The sequence below is a fragment of the Euprymna scolopes genome, unplaced genomic scaffold (genome assembly GCF_053919585.1).
Source record: "Euprymna scolopes isolate OS-2025 unplaced genomic scaffold, ASM5391958v1 sca273, whole genome shotgun sequence".
NCBI classification, from domain to species: Eukaryota; Metazoa; Mollusca; class Cephalopoda; order Sepiida; family Sepiolidae; genus Euprymna; species Euprymna scolopes.
In genome coordinates, this window is record NW_027633295.1 from 39363 (window position 1) to 58254 (window position 18892).

General features: G+C 34.0%; 7 protein-coding genes across 7 annotated transcripts; 6 read left to right on the forward strand and 1 right to left on the reverse strand.

Moving 5' to 3' along the window:
• Positions 1-588: 588 nt before the first annotated feature.
• Positions 589-2682, forward strand: LOC145274174 (polyribonucleotide nucleotidyltransferase-like). The gene has a single exon (XM_080127337.1). It carries the CDS (start codon positions 589-591, stop codon positions 2680-2682), a length of 2094 nt encoding a protein of 697 aa, XP_079983463.1.
• Positions 2683-2742: 60 nt separating this feature from the next.
• LOC145274175 (phosphatidylglycerol--prolipoprotein diacylglyceryl transferase-like) lies at positions 2743-3543 on the forward strand. The gene has a single exon (XM_080127338.1). It carries the CDS (start codon positions 2743-2745, stop codon positions 3541-3543), a length of 801 nt encoding a protein of 266 aa, XP_079983464.1.
• A 12-nt stretch (positions 3544-3555) lies between these two features.
• LOC145274176 (thymidylate synthase-like) lies at positions 3556-4350 on the forward strand. Its single transcript, XM_080127339.1, has one exon. The coding sequence runs from the start codon at positions 3556-3558 to the stop codon at positions 4348-4350; it is 795 nt and encodes a 264-aa protein (XP_079983465.1).
• Positions 4351-14789: 10439 nt separating this feature from the next.
• On the forward strand, positions 14790-16444 carry LOC145274177 (5-methyltetrahydropteroyltriglutamate--homocysteine methyltransferase-like). Its single transcript, XM_080127340.1, is given in 2 exon segments — positions 14790-15594; positions 15597-16444. Coding segments are annotated over 2 exon segments (1653 nt in total).
• Positions 16445-16627: 183 nt separating this feature from the next.
• Positions 16628-17317, forward strand: LOC145274179 (5,10-methylenetetrahydrofolate reductase-like). The gene has a single exon (XM_080127341.1). It carries the CDS (start codon positions 16628-16630, stop codon positions 17315-17317), a length of 690 nt encoding a protein of 229 aa, XP_079983467.1.
• A 392-nt stretch (positions 17318-17709) lies between these two features.
• Positions 17710-18138, forward strand: LOC145274180 (HTH-type transcriptional regulator MetR-like). The gene has a single exon (XM_080127342.1). The coding sequence runs from the start codon at positions 17710-17712 to the stop codon at positions 18136-18138; it is 429 nt and encodes a 142-aa protein (XP_079983468.1).
• A 146-nt stretch (positions 18139-18284) lies between these two features.
• Positions 18285-18695, reverse strand: LOC145274181 (NAD-capped RNA hydrolase NudC-like). Its single transcript, XM_080127343.1, has one exon. The coding sequence runs from the start codon at positions 18693-18695 to the stop codon at positions 18285-18287; it is 411 nt and encodes a 136-aa protein (XP_079983469.1).
• Positions 18696-18892: the final 197 nt, after the last annotated feature.

The window sequence follows — 18892 nt, forward strand, 5'->3', positions numbered from 1 at the left end:
AAAAACGAGAAGTTCAATTGTACTTTATCCCTTAAAAGGATAAAATCCTAATTCTACTTTTATACGTTTATAAATAAAGGTGAGGTTCGGAGGAGTATCTTTTGAACAAAAAGGTACTTTATATTGTGTCTCTGTAAGCAATCGCGGTACACAATATTTTAATTATGTAGATTGCTTAATTTATTTTAAATTACCATGCTATCCATTGAAGAAAAAGCTACGATTACTGCAGAGTATGCTACTCACGAAGGTGATACAGGTTCTCCTGAAGTGCAAATTGCCCTACTTACTGCTAATATTAAGCACCTGACTGAGCATTTTAAAGTTCATAAAAAAGACCATCACTCAAGACAAGGACTATTAAGACAGGTTAGTCGCCGTAGAAAACTATTACGTTATTTACAGAAAAAAAGTCCTGCTAAATATATCCAGCTTATTAGCCGCTTAGGACTAAGAAAATAAACTTAGTGAGTCATTTGGCTAGACTACTACACATTAGAACTCTCATTAACTATAAACTTTAGTTATGCGTGAAAGCTATCTAAAACTATTTGTGAGTTCTTTCTTTTTAAATTTATCTGATTCATTATGTTTACTATTACAGAAAAAAGTTTTCCTTATGGAAAACACCAAGTTACTTTAACCACCGGTAAAATTGCACGACAAGCCACAGGAGCTGTTGAAGTGGCGATGGGTGACACTGTTGTCCTAGTTACCGCTGTGGTAGCTAAAGAGGCCAAGCCTGAGCAAAATTTCTTTCCTCTTACTGTCCACTACCAAGAAAAAACCTACGCAGCAGGAAGGATTCCAGGGAGCTTTTTTCGTCGTGAAGCACGTCCATCTGAAAAAGAGACATTACTATCACGTTTAATTGATCGCCCTATCAGACCTCTCTTCCCTAAAGGTTTTTATAATGAAATACTACTAATGGCACAAGTCATTTCTTTAGATGAGAATATCCCAACAGAAGTCCCTGCCATGATTGGTGCCTCCGCCGCTCTTGCCTTAACAGGAGCACCTTTTGAAGGTCCTATTGGTGCTGCTAAAGTTGGCTATATTGATGGTCAGTTTATACTTAATCCTTCACCTGAAGAATTCAAAAAATCAGATTTGGACTTATCCGTTGCTGGTACCAAGGAAGCGGTTTTGATGGTTGAATCAGAGGCAAATCAATTACCAGAAAATATCATGCTGGAAGCAGTGATGTTTGGTCATCAACAAATGCAAGTGATTATTGATAATATTAACGACTTAGTCGATGAAGCTGGCAAACCTAAATGGAATTGGCAAGCACCAGAAAAAAATGAAACACTACAACAAGCCATCAATGCTTCTGCACGACAAAAAATATCCGATGCGTATATGATTACCGATAAACAGGAGCGTCTACAAGCCATGCGTGAAGTAAGAAAATGCATCACAGAAACCTTGCAAAACGAATTCGGTGAAGAAACCAGCAAAGAGGTCATTGAAAGCGAAATTTCCTCATTAGAAAAAAGTATAATCAGAAATCGTGTAATTGCTGGTGAACCACGTATTGATGGCAGAAATAATGAAACAGTTCGCCCCATAGAATGTGAAGTTGGACTCTATCCAAAAGTACATGGAACAGCGTTATTTACTCGTGGTGAAACTCAAGCTTTTGTTGCCATTACCCTCGGTACAGATCGTGATGCACAAATGATTGATGATTTAGAAGGAAAATACGATGATAAATTTTTATTTCATTACAACTTTCCTCCCTACTCTGTTGGTGAATGTGGACGAGTCATGGGTCCAGGTAGACGAGAAATTGGACATGGAAAATTAGCTAAACGTGGCGTACAAGCTGTTATGCCAAGTGAAGAATCTTTTCCCTATGTTATCCGAGCAGTCTCTGAAATCACCGAATCCAATGGTTCAAGCTCCATGGCATCAGTATGTGGTTCATCCCTAGCGATGATGGATGCCGGAATACCGATTTCTTCAGCCGTCTCAGGCATTGCTATGGGACTCATTAAAGAAGGAGATGAATACGTTGTCCTTTCAGATATTCTGGGCGATGAAGACCATCTAGGCGACATGGATTTTAAAGTAGCCGGTACAGCAAAAGGCATCACTGCTTTACAAATGGATATTAAAATCCAAGGGATTACCGAAGAAATTATGCAACAAGCATTAAAGCAAGCCAATGCAGGTAGAATGCATATCCTTGAACAGATGGCAAAAGCGATTTCAACACCACGTGATACCCTATCCCCTTATGCACCTCGTATGACAAATATTACCGTACCAACAGATAAAATTGGTGATGTTATTGGTAAAGGTGGCTCAACTATCCGCTCCATACAAGAAGAAACCGGTGCGGCAATTGATATTAATGATGATGGCGTCATCACTATTTCAACCAATAATCAAGAAGCTGCTGATAAAGCAATGAGTATTATTGAAAACCTTACTAAAGATATTGAAGTAAATGAAATCTATGAAGGTAAAGTCATTAAAATCGTTGATTTTGGAGCTTTTATCTCACTATCCCCCAATAAAGATGGTTTGCTCCATATCTCAGAAATTGATCATTCACGAGTGCAAAATGTGGAAGATCATATTAGCGAAGGTGATATTGTTAAAGTAAAAGTCATCAATATTGATCGCCAAGGAAAAATTCGTCTTTCACGCAAGGCATTGCTAGAAGAAAAATAAACTATTTCTTTTATATATATCAATAAAAAGTAATTAAGGTTGATTAGCTAAAAACACCCTATGATTTACCCATCATTTGATCCTATTGCGATTAGCTTCGGACCTATCAATATTGGCTGGTATGGATTAATGTACCTTTTTGGCTTCGCTGGTGGCTGGATAATGGGCAGGCAACAATGCAAGCGGAAACATAGCCAATGGACTGCACTAATGGTTGATGATGTAGTATTCTATGCTGCACTCGGGGCCATCCTAGGGGGACGAATTGGTTATGTACTTTTCTACAATTTTGGCTACTATCTCCACAATCCTCTTGAGATCATACAAATTTGGAATGGTGGAATGTCTTTTCATGGTGGTTTGCTTGGAGTCATTTTTGCGATGTGGATATTCGCTAGGAAATACAAACTATCCTTTTTTACCATTAGTGATTTCGTTGCACCATGCGTTGCACCAGGTTTGGCATTTGGTCGGTTCGGGAATTTCATCAATAGCGAACTTTGGGGGAAAATAACCAATTCCCCTCTTGGCATGATGATGTATGATCGTCAACTGGATGCTTTAGTCAAACGCTATCCCACACAATTACTTGAATCGCTATTAGAGGGAATTCTACTCGGCATTATTCTATGGATAGCTGGAAAAAAACAAAAACCAACCATGTTTATCTCTGGGCTATTTCTTATACTCTATGGCACATTCCGTAGCTTTGCTGAATTATTTAGAATGCCAGACTCTCATATTGGTTACCTATTAGGAGGATGGGTTACAATGGGACACATACTCAGCTTACCAATGATTGCCTTTGGACTCATACTTATCTTTATTGCCTATAGTAAAAATAGCAAAGAACATTCCTAATGCTAAACACTCATGAAGCAATACTTAACCCTGCTAAAAGATATTGTTGAACACGGGAAATTCAAAGAGGATCGCACTGGAGTTGGAACATACAGTATTTTCGGTTCCCAGCGACGTTTTGATTTATCTCACTCATTCCCCTGCTTAACAACTAAAAAAATTCATTTCAAATCAGTTGTATACGAATTGTTGTGGATGCTAAAAGGACATAGCAATATTCACTATCTACAAGAAAATGGCATTACCATCTGGGATGAATGGGCAGATAAAAACGGTGATTTAGGTCCAGTTTACGGTAAACAATGGCGAAGTTGGGACAATGGTCAATCTGCACCGATTGATCAAATCTCCAATCTCATTGATTCCATTAAAAACAACCCAAACTCACGCCGACATATTGTCTCAGCTTGGAACCCTTCTCAGCTTGAGCAAATGGCTCTCCCCCCTTGCCATTTACTTTTTCAATTTTATGTAGAAAACAAACAATTAAGTTGCCAACTCTATCAACGATCTGCCGATATTTTTCTTGGCATTCCATTCAATATCTCAAGCTACTCACTATTAACCTGTATGATTGCTCATGTATGCAATCTTAAACCTGCTGAATTTATCTGGACAGGTGGTGATATACACCTATACCAAAACCATCTTGAACAAGCAAAACAACAACTCTCTCGCACCCCAACCGCTCTACCACAGCTCGAACTTAATCCAAAAATCACTAATTTATTTGACTTTGACTACGCTGATATTAAGCTAACCAACTACCAACCTCAAGCTCATATCCCTGCACCCATTGCTGTATAACTTAACACATCATGTCTAAACCTCGCATTGCAGTCATTGCCGCAATAGCAAACAACCATGCTATTGGTAAAGACAATCAACTGCTCTGGCATTTACCTAAAGACTTTCAATTTTTCAAAAAACACACGCAAAACAAAAGTCCTCATCATGGGGAAAAATACTTGGTTATCACTGCCAATTAAACCACTCCCTCTACGACACAACATCATCCTATCAAACACACTCAATATTCATAAACCTAACGTAACAAGCTGCCAGCATATCCAAGATATCCCTTGGGATATGAATAAAGAAAATATGATTATTGGTGGTGCCTCACTATATAAATATTTCCTACCCTATAGCGACACTCTCTATCTCACACACGTTAATACGAACCCAAAAGCTGATACTTTCTTTCCAAACCATCGATTTTTCTCAATGGCAACAAAGCTACATTGAGCATCATCAAGCTGATGATGCTCACCAATTTGATTTTAGCTGTGCTATCTATCAAAAACTAACAAAATAAGAACTTTTTAGTATTCATCTGTTTGGTAACTTATAGAATGTTTTAAGTCTAAGTTGTTGATTGTTTAACAGCTTATTGTTAATGCCTTCACAAAATTTAAACTCTATATTTGAGTTCTACCATTGAACTTGTGATACAACATCATAAATGTAACCCTTCACAGTAATCCAAAAAATCCCTTTCAATGTAAAAAATAAATAAATATTAACAAGTACCCTAGTGCAATCAAAGAATATCAATACTTAAAAAAACCAGAGAGCCAATACATTCATAAATTAATTTAAAACCTATTAAACTTAAACCACAGGTGAGAAATATTACCTATGGAGACTTTTGCATAAAACCTTTTTTTGAGTTCTTTTTGTTAATTTTTGTTAAATATTGGCTGTATTAAACCTAAATTAATGACTTATTTGCTGATTTTTCGTGAAATTGCCTGTTTTCAGGCACACCTACCTATAATACCCCCCCAAAAAAAGCATCAAACATAGCTCATCTTATTGCTTGCCTTGATAAGGTTTAAGCATATGGCTTTGAGTAAGCTCTGTCCTTGTACTTTGTCTAATCCAAAATAACTAGCACGTTGGAATTGTAGTCTTCTTTTAAGCGTGCCAAAGCTTTGTTCAATTACCCAACGTTTGTCTTGAATAGCTTGGTTGTGGCGTTTTTGTTTCTTAGTGAGTGCTTGGTTTCCTTTAGCCCTGCTCATGATACCATCTTCAAGATTATTCTTTGATAAAGCTTGTCGATTATCTTGACTATCATAGCCTTTATCTGCCAAAACTTAAGTTCGTGCTGTTGCCGATTCATTGCATTAATAAGTTTTTCTACATATCAATTTAATTAAAATATTGAATTAATAAGTTGATTTCACGTCTTAGTAAGAAACGCATTAAGATTCCAGCCCTACGAGAGATATTTATTGAAAAAAAACAGCTGTAAATTTAATAGCAAATATTGCAAAGTGTTGCATTAAATAATAAATTAACGCAACACTTTTTTTAAATTAATTTTTTATATTTAATTTTTTATATTTAATTTTTTTTAATTTTTTTAATTTTTTTTAATTTTTTTAATTTTTTTTAGGCTATAATGAAAAAAAGATAAGCTATAATGAAAAAAAGATAAGCTATAATGAAAAAAAGATAAGTTTATCGACTTGTTCTACTTCTTTTTTAGTTATACATTCTAGCTTTTAATCTTGTAAAAAAGTAACAATTGTTCTTTTTACACTTGTAGTTTGTAGTTGAAATTTTGTTTGGTATATATTTATTGGTGTTTCTATTAAGTAAAACATCAATAAATGTATTATTTTTTTTCAATACCTATATTTATTGTTATAGGGTAAAAGAAATTTATTTATGACTTATACTCATAATACATATAATACATCGCCTAAAATTTCATTTTATTGGATATTAGCGACTTTCATTCTATTACTGTCAACCAGTTTTTCTGGCATCTCTGCACAAGAAAAAGGTGAAATAGAAATTTCTTATCCTGAACCTTATGATGATAAACAAGAAGCTGAAGAAGCATACAATGCTCTCTTTGCACACGAAAAAGGAATAGAAAAAGAGCTAGAAAATTCTCACAATAAAGATAAATCACTTCCTCCTTCTGTTTTAGGAGAGGGGTCTGTCGCATCACAAAAATATCTTTTACAGCATAAACTACGTGCAGTTAAAGAACACAGAAAACGCATAATACGTGAGACAATACATAAAGCTGAAGAAATAAGAAAGCTAGAGAGCAAACATATGCTCAAAGTATTAAAAAAACAAAAGGAAAAAATACAAAAAGAAAATAAACTTTTAGCCAATGGTATAGATTTAAAAGTTTCAGCAGAGAACTTTCAATACATTTCGCCTTCATCTCCCACCTCTCAACTCCTCAAAGAAGGCTTAATTCCCAATATCGAATACGAGACAATAGATATTTCTTATGAAAGTGAAGATGAGAATCAGAACTCATATTGGTCTGAATATATACCTGCTTTCAAATTTCCAAATAATAAACAAAAATTTCATCAACTAATAGCTAATAAAACCATTCATAATGAATATTCAAATACTATAGCATTTAGTCTGCTATTCCCAATAATACAGGAGGATTTTTATTCTCATCCACTATACTCTAAATCCTTTGCACCATTCTCGATAAATATTGGATTGGACTATGATTCCTTTCATGGGGTTAAAGATGATAAGGACAATAAGAACAAGAAGCCTGACAAAGATAAAATTCTTAAAATTCGCCAAAACTATCAAAAAACTAAGAAGCTTATTGAAGAGAAAAATAAGCAACATACTGAAAAAATAGATGAGAGACGTATATTACTTAATACGTATAAAAATATGAGTATTTTTGATTCTTTCCTTGCTTTTCTAACACTTGTATGGGTAATTCCAAGACTAGAGGAAGACATTGTTAAGTTAGAGGAAGAACTGACAAAAGCAAAGAATGAATTAACAATACTCTCAGAAAGCGTAGCAGAATTTTCAGACTTCGATATTAATGAGAATCCCTCACGTCTTTTTGAGAAATTATATATTAATGCTGACAATCTAAAAGAAGATCTTATACAAATTGAATATGGCATAGCTCGTAAAGACAATGAAATTTTCTTGAAGATTGATACCTACTTAAATAATTCAAATCTTGCTGAGTTTTATATACCTTACTCAGAAATAAACTCTCATCTTGTTCATATATCTTCCTCCGATGATATGGATGCTAATGGAAAATTAGTATCACTCCCCATATCCTTCACCCTACTCTACAAAACCCTACAGCTTACCGTGGGTAATAAGGAATACATTATTGCTTTCAATGATGAGAATATTCAACATGGATTATCATACCAAATGCTATGGGGATTTTCTTATACAAATGAACATTCAGATCTCACCAAACCAATATATGTAACAGACATAGTCAAACGAGCAGTTCAATCCGAAACCTTTATTTTAGGAAATTCAACAGGCGTTCGTACATTATTTTTCTTGGAACCAGAACACTTATTAGAACCATTAGTACAAAAAGAAGAGCTAACCAAGGCACAAATTTATTACAGAGCTAAACAAACTATATTAAAAAAAGAACTCCAAGAACTTACGAAAATACCTGAGGAAAAATTGACAGGTAAACAAAGATGGAGACTAGCTAATTTACTAGGTTTAAAAGAACATTGGAAGGTAACTTTTATAAGAAAAGGCGGAAAATCTCCTGTTTCCCCATACTGTCTTAATAACTATACCTTAGGCTATGATGGTTTATGCTATAACAGACCTGAGGTGCTTGACTCGAACTATAAATGTGAAAATGGTTATTGTAAAACAATATGTAAAACTCCTTCACCAGATAAAGAAGGATTCTGTATAGATGAGTATAAACCTCAAATAACAAAAGTAGAACTATCTTGCAGTACTAGGGGTGAATACAGCGAGTTTGATGATTATAGAGGAAAATGTTATCAATCATGTGAAAAGGAATATGGCTATGGTTACTATGGGTCAGGTGATAATTGTTACCGATACGGTGATAACTATAATAAATTTCGTAGAGGAAGCATTTCGCCTGATCAAGTTTGTCCGAGTGGAACAGTTAGGAGATGGGAACCCTATGTTACCGAAAATCTCTATAATCCTGATGGAGGCTACTATTGTGCGCAATCTTTATCACCATCATCCTTATCATGTAAAGCAGGCTATCAACTCATTGTCCCTAACAAATTTGCAAAGTATAACCTGAGCTGCAAAAAGGTATTCCCTGAAAAAAACTATAAGCTCTATCCAGGGGTTAAGCCTGAGAGATGTCTAAATGGTAGGCAATTAGCAGATGGAGAATGTTATATCTATCCCAAGGACACAACACCCGAAGATTACAAATGCTATGCTACTGTTTGTTGGAAAAAATGTGATAAATATTACATTGATGGTGGGGCAAAATGCAGTACATCAAAGTTAGAAGCAGGTCTCGGAACTATGGGGAGAACCTTTAGAAATATTCATTATGATGATTCTATGCATGGTGCAGAAAAGTTTTTTTCTGGCTTTACTGCTGCCTTAGACTTCATTGATGTAACAACCTTTATTAATGAGTTAATAGCAATTGATATCCCTAGGCAAACACTTATTAACAATGGTATGAGTGAAAATAGTGCCGATGCTTTTTTATCTGATTATAAAAAAGCACAGATGTATATGCCTATGGCAATGATGGGTGTTTCTATAATTGGAACAACCATCGTAACTATGGGATCTGGTAGTGCTTTAGCAGCAATGAAAGCAACCATGAAAGCCATGAAAATCCCAAAGATAATGAAATTTGCTGCTAAAATAGGCTCCTACACAAATAAAACTCTCAAGCTTCAAAAACGACTTAAAATCTTTAAGAAAATTTATAAACCAGTAAAAGAAGCAGCAAAAAAAGTTAAATCAGCAGCAAAAAAAACCACATCACCAATAAATAAAGTAGCAACAAAAGTTACATCACCAATAAAAAAGCTAGCAACAAAAGTTCAATTAGCAACAAAACCAGCTGGGAAAAACATTCAGATAGTACGTAAATTTACTAAAAAAACACTTGATAAAATAAATATTGCTAAAAAATTAAGAAAAAATAAAATCATTGCCAAAGTTCAGAAAAGCGACAAATATAAAACATTCAAGAAAGGTTCTGATAAACTACAAACTGCTCAAAATTTGGCCATGTCGGCGATTGTCATAGGTGGAATAATTTCATCAATAACAAGCATTAAAGATGTAATAAAGTACATGAAAACATTAATGTCTACCGATACAGACATAAGCGAATTTGGTGTTAAAGCCTCTCAAATTATGCAATCTCTTATGCTAGAGGTAATGGAAAAATATGACTTGGAACCCTCCTTAGAAGAGCTACAAACTTCGCACCTATTAAATGAAAAAACAAAAAAAACGGAAATTGCTAGCAATGATACAGAATTTATCTTAGACAAACATAATTCTGAGTCTATCCGTAAACTCAATAATTTAATAAATAGCTATGGAAAAGAAAAGTTTGAGGCTGTGATATCTAATCATAGAGGCATGAAACAAACAAATTCACAGATACAGCTAACCGATAACATGGGAAATATAAATTTATTAGCCTCTTACGAAGCATTAAAAAAAGTCATCCACACTAACCCAAAGAAATTCGCTAATGCTCATAAAATCACTACAAAGAAAGAAAATTTTCCTAAAATCATTCAAATATTTATCAAGCATAAAAATGCACCTAATAACTTAAATTTAACGAGTATATTAAAAGAAAATACTAAATTTAAACAATTTAGGAAGAAAATGAATCTATTAAGCTCATCAGTTGAAACCCTATGTAGGAATACAACAACAAGAAACCAAGCTGAAATATTCTTCTCTATTAACAATCTACAATCTGAAAATTGTTTGTCTTTACTTACTCCCAAGGTTAACTCTGCACTAGAAAAATTTGCAACCCTTATCTTTAAAAAAACTATACCCCCAGAAAATTTAAGAACAGCAATAAGGGAGCTAGAAAAGAATGATTATGCCTATCAAGTACTAAAAATACCCAGCATCTTAAAAGGCCTAGGATTGACCAAACAAAAAAATAAATTTTACAACTTTAGCCAATTGGATCAACTCACTACCCTATTTGTTGAAGAATACGGACATTTGTTAGACTGGCATATTAACAAAAAATATGAGCAAACTATGGTTGAAACAACCGGAGATGAAGGAAAAAGATTTAGACTTAGCCTTCTTTCAGATGAAAAAAAACTAACTTATGATTTACGTAAAAATGTCAGGGTATGTTGAAGACGCTACCGTATACATCGCACACGATAACAGCATCCAGCCCATCACAATTGATACATTTGGATACGTCACATTAAAGTTTAATGAAATATTACAGTCGCATATATTAGGAAACAATACATTCAGAATAGCGGTAAATTTTCTTAAGCTTGGTGGGGTTTCTGTTGAACAATATGCTGAAAGAATGATAAGTGAAAAAGAAATGAAAGAAAAAGACAATCAAAAACAACAATACAAACGCCAAACAGATAGAGAATTAAAACCAAGCAAAAGCAGAACAATCAGTAGTAGAAATGTACAAGGAGAAGCCTATACTCTTCAACTATACTACTCGACCCCTATGCTTAAAAAAACAAAATATTCCTTGAAATTAGCAGATAAGCCAGACTCTCCTATCCCTTTCTATGAAATCGCTTCTGAACTCTCTTTACACGTAGAAATCCATCAAAATTTTCGTTTAGCACAATCTGAAAAAATTGGTGGAAGTGTCGGTATCGCTAATCTTAAGCACTATGGTACAAGAATTAAGATGGGTTATGATATAAACTCTCAACTAAGACATAATCCTAATTTCTTTTCTGGGGATAAACTTTCTTATTATGAATTAGATGCAGTCTATGTTGATATTGGAATTCTAGGATCTAAATTAATAACAAAAATGTTTGGTGCTGGTCAAAAATCCAGTATGGCAAGTAAAGCTCTAACTTACTTTGTAAAATCAGGGAAGCTCATACCAGATGTTTTCTTGCTAACTAAGTGGTTCTTAGATAATTCTGACAAGTTTAAAAAAGCACGAGCAAGACTCGCCGCCAATGTTGCAGGAGATTTAGGATTAACCATTATAAAGGGTATTACAATGAATCACCTATCTAAAAAAACTAGGAATAAAAATAAACGTATCAAATATAAAAACTACATGCGTACAACTCATGGAAGCGTAGGAGCTGCACATCTACTTTTAAATGCAGGCATGCATGCATTAAATACTTTTAGCGAGGAACATCAACCAGATAGCATACTTATACGCCATAACCTCATATTTTCTTTGGATCTATTTGAAACTTGTGCAAACTGTCTCAATAACGATAGGAAAATTATGAAAAGTGAAGAAAAAGAGTACTTCAGACGATTAATAAAAGATCCTTATTTCAAGAAAAATGAAAATGCTAGGGCTGCACTGAAAGCCCGTTCTGCTAGAGAAGAAATGAAACTAAACAATCATTTGAATAAACTTCGTCAAAAAGGTGAACGAGACGCGAAAAAGGCAATCAGAGATTATTTCCGTTACGGAGATCATGCAGGTGTAAATGATCCAAAACATATAAAAAATGAGCAAGAAATTTATGACCTTAAGAATCGACTAAAGGTGAATAAAGAAATCACCAAATATCAAACTAAGCAACTAGAAAGAGAATACAAAAAAAGAGAAGATTGGCATAAAAAAGAAAGTGCTCATTATGCAAAAGAAAAATACCAAGCTCGTAATACTAAGGGAATGTTAGCTCGATCCTATAGAGATCAAAGTTTAGCTCCTGGCTTTCGATTTGACTGGCTATTTAGCTCATGGCTAGCAGTAGTTACCAAACCTGCCTCATTTATAAAAAATGGAGAGAAAAATAAATCTACTTCAAAAGTTGTCTATAAAATCTATGATTTTAATAATGACTCAAAACCTGTAGCAGAGATTATTAGAACAGATTTATTATGGGGAAAAAAGATATTTAGCCTAAAAGATAATCCAGTTCCTATACAAGAACATGATGAAAGAAAATGTATAAATTCAAGTCTAAATAAAATCCCCAAAGAATTAAAAGAATTAAATAAAATCACCTATCTAAATGGCTGGGAAAGAGATTACAAAAAATTGCTGGAGGGCAATCCTTGGTTTGGCTGTAAAAACGTTTTACCCATGTATGGATTAGATGAGCCTGATTTAGACAGAAGTAATCCCAATGGTCATGCAACACTCACCCTTATAGAAAAATATTTACCCAAAAATAATTTTATTAAAAACTCTAAAAACACAATCAACCATATAGAAAGTAACCAATATGAACCTAAAAACACTTTAATTGCTGTTGGCCTGCAAAAAAGAATTAAATATATTGTCAACGTTAAGACTCAAAAAGAAGTATACAATGCAATAGACGACTTATTCCCATACTATGAAGTAGATAAAAATAATCCGATTAATAACTTCTTATACCTCAATCAATTAAATCGCAATTATGAATGATAGAGTATTACTTACAGTTAATTTTAGTTAAAAATAGGCAATCCCAACTTCTCAAATTATTCTTGTCCGTCACTTTTTTACTCATTCATTTTTCTAATAAAATAAAACATTAAAATATTAATCAGATCGGTATCTACCCTTGAAGAAACCGCTTATTATCAAAAAAAATATCTAACTTGATAAGGATGGTTGTAATCAAAACTGCAATAAGTATTGGGCATATACGAACTATTGGAGTTTATCAGTGGATATGTTATAATTAACTCTATGAAATCAATAAATAAAAAAGCTTTTTATCAGTCAATTAGTAGTGAAAAAAGACAAATATTTATTGGTTAGAGACGACCCCAAAATTGAAGGGGACTAAAACATAAGCTTCAGCTTCTATACGCTTTTCTTTTGGTTAGAGACGACCCCAAAATTGAAGGGGACTAAAACTCTTAGTTCCATACCTGTCCCAGTAAAAAGTCGTTAGAGACGACCCCAAAATTGAAGGGGACTAAAACCATATCTTTAGCGGTCTCCGGATTTCTCTTCAGTTAGAGACGACCCCAAAATTGAAGGGGACTAAAACTCCTCAGTGAGAGTTGCTTGCCTCTCTCTGTGTTAGAGACGACCCCAAAATTGAAGGGGACTAAAACCTTCCTCATATAAGCACTCATCGCGCCCATCTGTTAGAGACGACCCCAAAATTGAAGGGGACTAAAACCCCAAAGATTGTAGGTAGGGTAGAAATTTTTTGTTAGAGACGACCCCAAAATTGAAGGGGACTAAAACCCCAACAAACTCAGTGACAGAGGTTCCTAGATTGTTAGAGACGACCCCAAAATTGAAGGGGACTAAAACCTAAAACAAAGTCGTTGTAGGTAATCCTCAGTTAGAGACGACCCCAAAATTGAAGGGGACTAAAACCTATCTTGCCGTCGCTGTATTTAAAATTGGCTATCTAAAATTAGATAAAAGTGATAAGAGAAATAAAAAAATTATTCAAAATTAATAATTTTTAAAATAATCTTAAACGACATACTCTATTCAGATATATTCACTAAAGTTAAAAAAAACTTAACATCAACTTAAAAAAAAACAAGTTGAATACTGCTTTTATTTGATATATCATTTATAGTGTGGCTTTTTATTGTTTGTATGCATATTAAAAATACAAGCAGGTATGAAAGACATACAGCATACAGATTAAATAATAAACAATATTCAAATATTCATAAAGGAGATGAAACATGGTTCAATCCCATATCATAGGCTTACCTAGAGTAGGTAAATATAGAGAATTAAAATTTGCCTTAGAAAGTTACTGGAAAGGCAACTCAACGGAGCAAGAGCTAAGAGAAGTTAGTCAAACCATTCGCCAAAATAACTATCAATGGCAAAAAGACTCTAATATGGATTACATCACTGTTGGCGATTTTTCCTTTTATGATCATATCTTAGATGTATCTTTACTTTTTAACATCATACCTAGCCGTCATCAAAAAGTACTTAGCAATCCACAGTCATGGTTAGATAAAATGTTTTTAATTGCACGTGGAAGAAACGTCAGTGGTGATGAAGAAAGTGCCGGTGAGCTTACTAAGTGGTTTGATACTAATTATCACTACATTGTTCCTGAATTTGAAGATAACTTAAAAATTGAACTTAATTGTGATTTCCTACTGGAACAAATCAATGAGGCAAAAGCCTACGGCAAAGTAAAAGTTGCCCTAACTGGTATTCTAACTTATCTTTGGTTAGGTAAAACTAAAGGTGGTTTTGATAATAAGCTAGAATTATTTGAACAATTCAAACCTCATTATCAACAACTAATTGATCAAGTTACTAAGGCTGGTGCTGAAGTTGTGCAAATAGATGAGCCATGCTTAGTGCAAGAGCTACCCAAGGAATGGATAAAAGAAGCACAAAACTTTATAATCAGTTGAATTTTGGCTCGGCAAAATCTTTGCTGACAAGTAGCTATGAACAACCGGACATTTCATTACAAGAATACTTTTCTTTTAATTTTAATGGTTTTCATATTGATTGCAGTATCAGTCAACCATCTCTCAAAGATGTGACTAACAATCTACCAGAAAATAAATTTTTATCGCTAGGTTTTATCAGTGGTAGAAATATTTGGAAAAGTGATTTATCAAAGGTTATTGAACATACAAAAGAATTTGCAGATTCCTTAGGTTCATCACTTTGGGTAAGTACATCATGCTCTTTACTACACTGCCCAATTGATTTAGATTTAGAAGAAAACTTAAATGCAGAGGTAAAAAATTGGTTAGCATTTACCAAACAAAAATTATTTGAGATTAGTGCTGTAAAAGCGGTATTAAATCATAGCAATACCAGTCAAACAGATGATTACTTGCAACAAAACCAAGAAGCTATTAATCAGCGTAAGACTTCTGCACTAACCAATAATAATGCAGTTAAAAATAGATTAAAAAATATTAGTCATAGCGATATAACAAGAGACAATGAGTTTCCTGTACGCATTAACAAGCAACAAGAAAACTTTAATCTACCTCTATTACCGACTACCACTATTGGCTCTTTTCCACAAACAAAAGAAATCCGTCAAGCTCGTCAACAGTACAAAAACAATCTTATTAGTAGCGAGCAATATGCTCAAAGCATGAAAGAAGAAATTTCCCAAAATATTATTAAACAGGAAAAATTGGTATAGATGTTTTAGTACATGGTGAACCTGAAAGAAATGATATGGTTGAATACTTTGGTGAACAACTTGAGGGCTATTTAGCTAGCACCTATGGGTGGGTACAAAGCTATGGATCAAGATGCGTCAAACCACCCATTATCTATGGTGATGTTGAAAGAACTCATGCAATGACCATTGATTGGATTACTTATGCTCAATCTCTTACAGATAAAAAAGTGAAAGGTATGTTAACAGGACCTGTAACCATGTTGCAGTGGTCTTTTGTCAGAGATGATCAACCTAGAGAAGTAACTTGCAAGCAGATTGCTTTAGCTATTTTAGATGAGGTACAAGACTTAGAAAAAAATGGTATTGACATTATCCAAGTAGATGAGCCCGCTCTAAGAGAAGGACTTCCTCTACGCCAAGATAAGCAACAAGAATACTTAAAATGGGCAACTGATGCATTTAAATTAGCCACTTCAAATGTTGAGGATACCACTCAAATACACACGCATATGTGTTATTGCGAGTTCAATGATATTATGGACCATATCATTGCCTTAGATGCTGATGTGATTAGCATTGAAACCTCTCGCTCACAAATGGAGCTATTAGAAGTTTTCCAAACACATCATTATCCCAACCAAATAGGTCCTGGTGTGTATGATATCCATTCTCCTCGCATTGCTGATGTTGATGAAATGAAAAACTTGCTACAAAAAGCGACAAACAATATTGATATTGCAAATCTGTGGGTTAATCCAGACTGTGGTTTAAAAACTAGGGACTGGAAAGAAACTGAAATCAGCTTAGAGAATATGGTTAAAGCCTCACTTTCTCTGCGAGAGCAAATACAATAAAATAAATCACTGATGAACACATCAATGAATATTTCAATTGAAATCTTCCCCCCTAAAACTCTTGAGGGGGAGGAAGTTCTTAAAAAAAATCTACAAGAAATTAGCTCCATACAGCCACGTTTTATTAGTGTAACTTGCGGAGCTAGTGGTAACCGAAATGTGCAAAATTTTAATATCTGTAAAATGATTACAGAATTAAAACTCTCTTGTGTTGCCCATCTTATTTGCCAAGGATTTAGTAAACAAGAGATCAAAGAAAGAATTGGACGCTATCAACAAATGGGCATCAATTCTGTATTAGCCTTACGAGGCGATGCACTACAAGAAGCTACTGACACAGAGCAACAATTAACATACGCAAAAGATTTAAATAATTTTATCCACCAACACTATCCAGATATAAATATTTATAATGCTGGATACCCACAAGGACATCAAGATAATTCCTCTCAAGAAAATGACTTTCAGCATCAATTGAATAAACTGCAAACACATTCCAAAGGTGTCATAACACAACTTTTCTTTGATAATTCAAAATTTATTCAGTATCATTGTAGATTACGTGAAGCTGGATATAAAGGCGAAATTATTGCTGGTATTTTCCCAATCACACAAGTTGCACAAATCACTAAAATATCCTCAATGTGTGGAATTTTTTTACCAAAAAAATTAACCAAGAACCTATATCAATATCAAGATGATCCTAAAAGCATTCTGCAAATAGGTATTGATTATGCCGTAGAACAATGTCTAGAACTTACTGAAAATGGACTACATAACTACCACCTATACAGCATGAATCAATCGGAGCATATTATTGAAATACATCGACAATTAAAACAACATAGTAGTGCTCCACAGCTAACAGGGTAACATATATGTTATTCAACCCTCAAATCTTATCACTAAAAGCACTGAAAACTTTTAAAGAACTAGAGGAATGTGGGTCACTTATTGGCGTATCAAAAAAACTAAACTCCACCTTACCCGCACTTTCACAACAAATTAAACAGATAGAAGACTACTACCAATGCACTCTTTTTGTACGTAAAAGTAAACCACTTAAGTTTACCGAGCAAGGAAAAACACTTCTCAAATTAGCTGAACAAGTACTTCCTCTATTTTATGATGCTCATGATCAACTAACCACTCATTCAACTGAAATACCCAATTCCTCATTACATATTGCTTTAGAATGCCATAGCTGTTACCAATGGCTACTCCCTACCATCAATGACTTTCGATATTATTGGCCAAATGTCGAGATGAATTTATCTTCTGAGTTTAACTTCCATCCTTTACCTAAACTTGCTGATGGAACATTAGATTTGGTCATTACTGCTGATCCAGAGAGTGAATTAAATCTCTCCTACATTCCACTCTTTGAATTTGAAATGATGGTTGGAGCATCCATTAAAAATCCACTTGCTAATAAAAATTACATTGATGCTGAGGATCTAAAAGGAGAATGCCTAATTACCTATCCTGTTGATTTTGATAAACTCAGTATTTTTACTAAAATACTTAACCCAGCTAATATCCAACCTAAAAAAATACGAACAACGGAACTCACTCTAATGTTACTTGAATTAGTAGCTTGCAATCAAGGTATCTGTTGTCTACCTAATTGGGCATTTGATGAATACTACAAGAAAGACATTATTAAAACAATAAAAATGGAAAGAGAGGTGTAAAGACAACATTATATGTTGCCTTTCATCCAGAATCTAAATACAGTAGATTTATCATTGACTTTATTAACATAGCTAAGAAAAACTCTTCTTTACTGCTAAAAGATATCAAACCAATTTAGAAATTTTACCAATCTACCTACAGCCAATCAGTTTTTCTCTAACCAATGTTGAATTAAATAATAAGCAATAGAATCTTGCTTAGATATGGAAAACTCATGAAACTCTGTATTTGGCTGACTAAAATTCCTCAACTCATCTGCCTTAAACCATCTTGCATAGTTGATTTCTTTACAATCTACAGTAAAATCCCAGTTACTAACCGTAGCAATAAAGCCCATCATAAGAGAAGAAGAAAAAGTCCAAGATTGTGACGCAATATAGGTGAGATTTTTAATGGATAAACCTACCTCTTCCCACACCTCCCTTCGTACAGCATGCTCTATTGATTCACCAACATCAACAAAGCCAGCTAATATTGTAAATATATGCATAGGTAATCTTTGATGATTTACCAATAAGCACTGTTTTTCATCTTGACTATCATTTTCAATAAGCATAATAACTGCTGGATTAATACGTGGAAAAAAAGTATTTTGACACTGCTCACAATAAGTTGACATCCCTCCCCTTTGCAACATTAAAGCATATCCACAAATGCCACAAAATCGAGAATTTTGATGCCAATAAAATAGTCCCAATGCCAAACTAATCAGTGATTGATGCTCTTGTCCTAATTGATGAAAACAATCCCTAA

Excerpts from the sequence above, each read along its gene's own strand:
- LOC145274174 (XM_080127337.1), top strand. The coding sequence starts at position 589 with ATGTTTACTATTACAGAAAAAAGTTTTCCTTATGGAAAACACCAAGTT.
- LOC145274175 (XM_080127338.1), top strand. The coding sequence starts at position 2,743 with ATGATTTACCCATCATTTGATCCTATTGCGATTAGCTTCGGACCTATC.
- LOC145274176 (XM_080127339.1), top strand. The coding sequence starts at position 3,556 with ATGAAGCAATACTTAACCCTGCTAAAAGATATTGTTGAACACGGGAAA.
- LOC145274179 (XM_080127341.1), top strand. The coding sequence starts at position 16,628 with ATGATTACAGAATTAAAACTCTCTTGTGTTGCCCATCTTATTTGCCAA.
- LOC145274180 (XM_080127342.1), top strand. The coding sequence starts at position 17,710 with ATGAATTTATCTTCTGAGTTTAACTTCCATCCTTTACCTAAACTTGCT.
- LOC145274181 (XM_080127343.1), bottom strand. The coding sequence starts at position 18,695 with ATGCTTATTGAAAATGATAGTCAAGATGAAAAACAGTGCTTATTGGTA.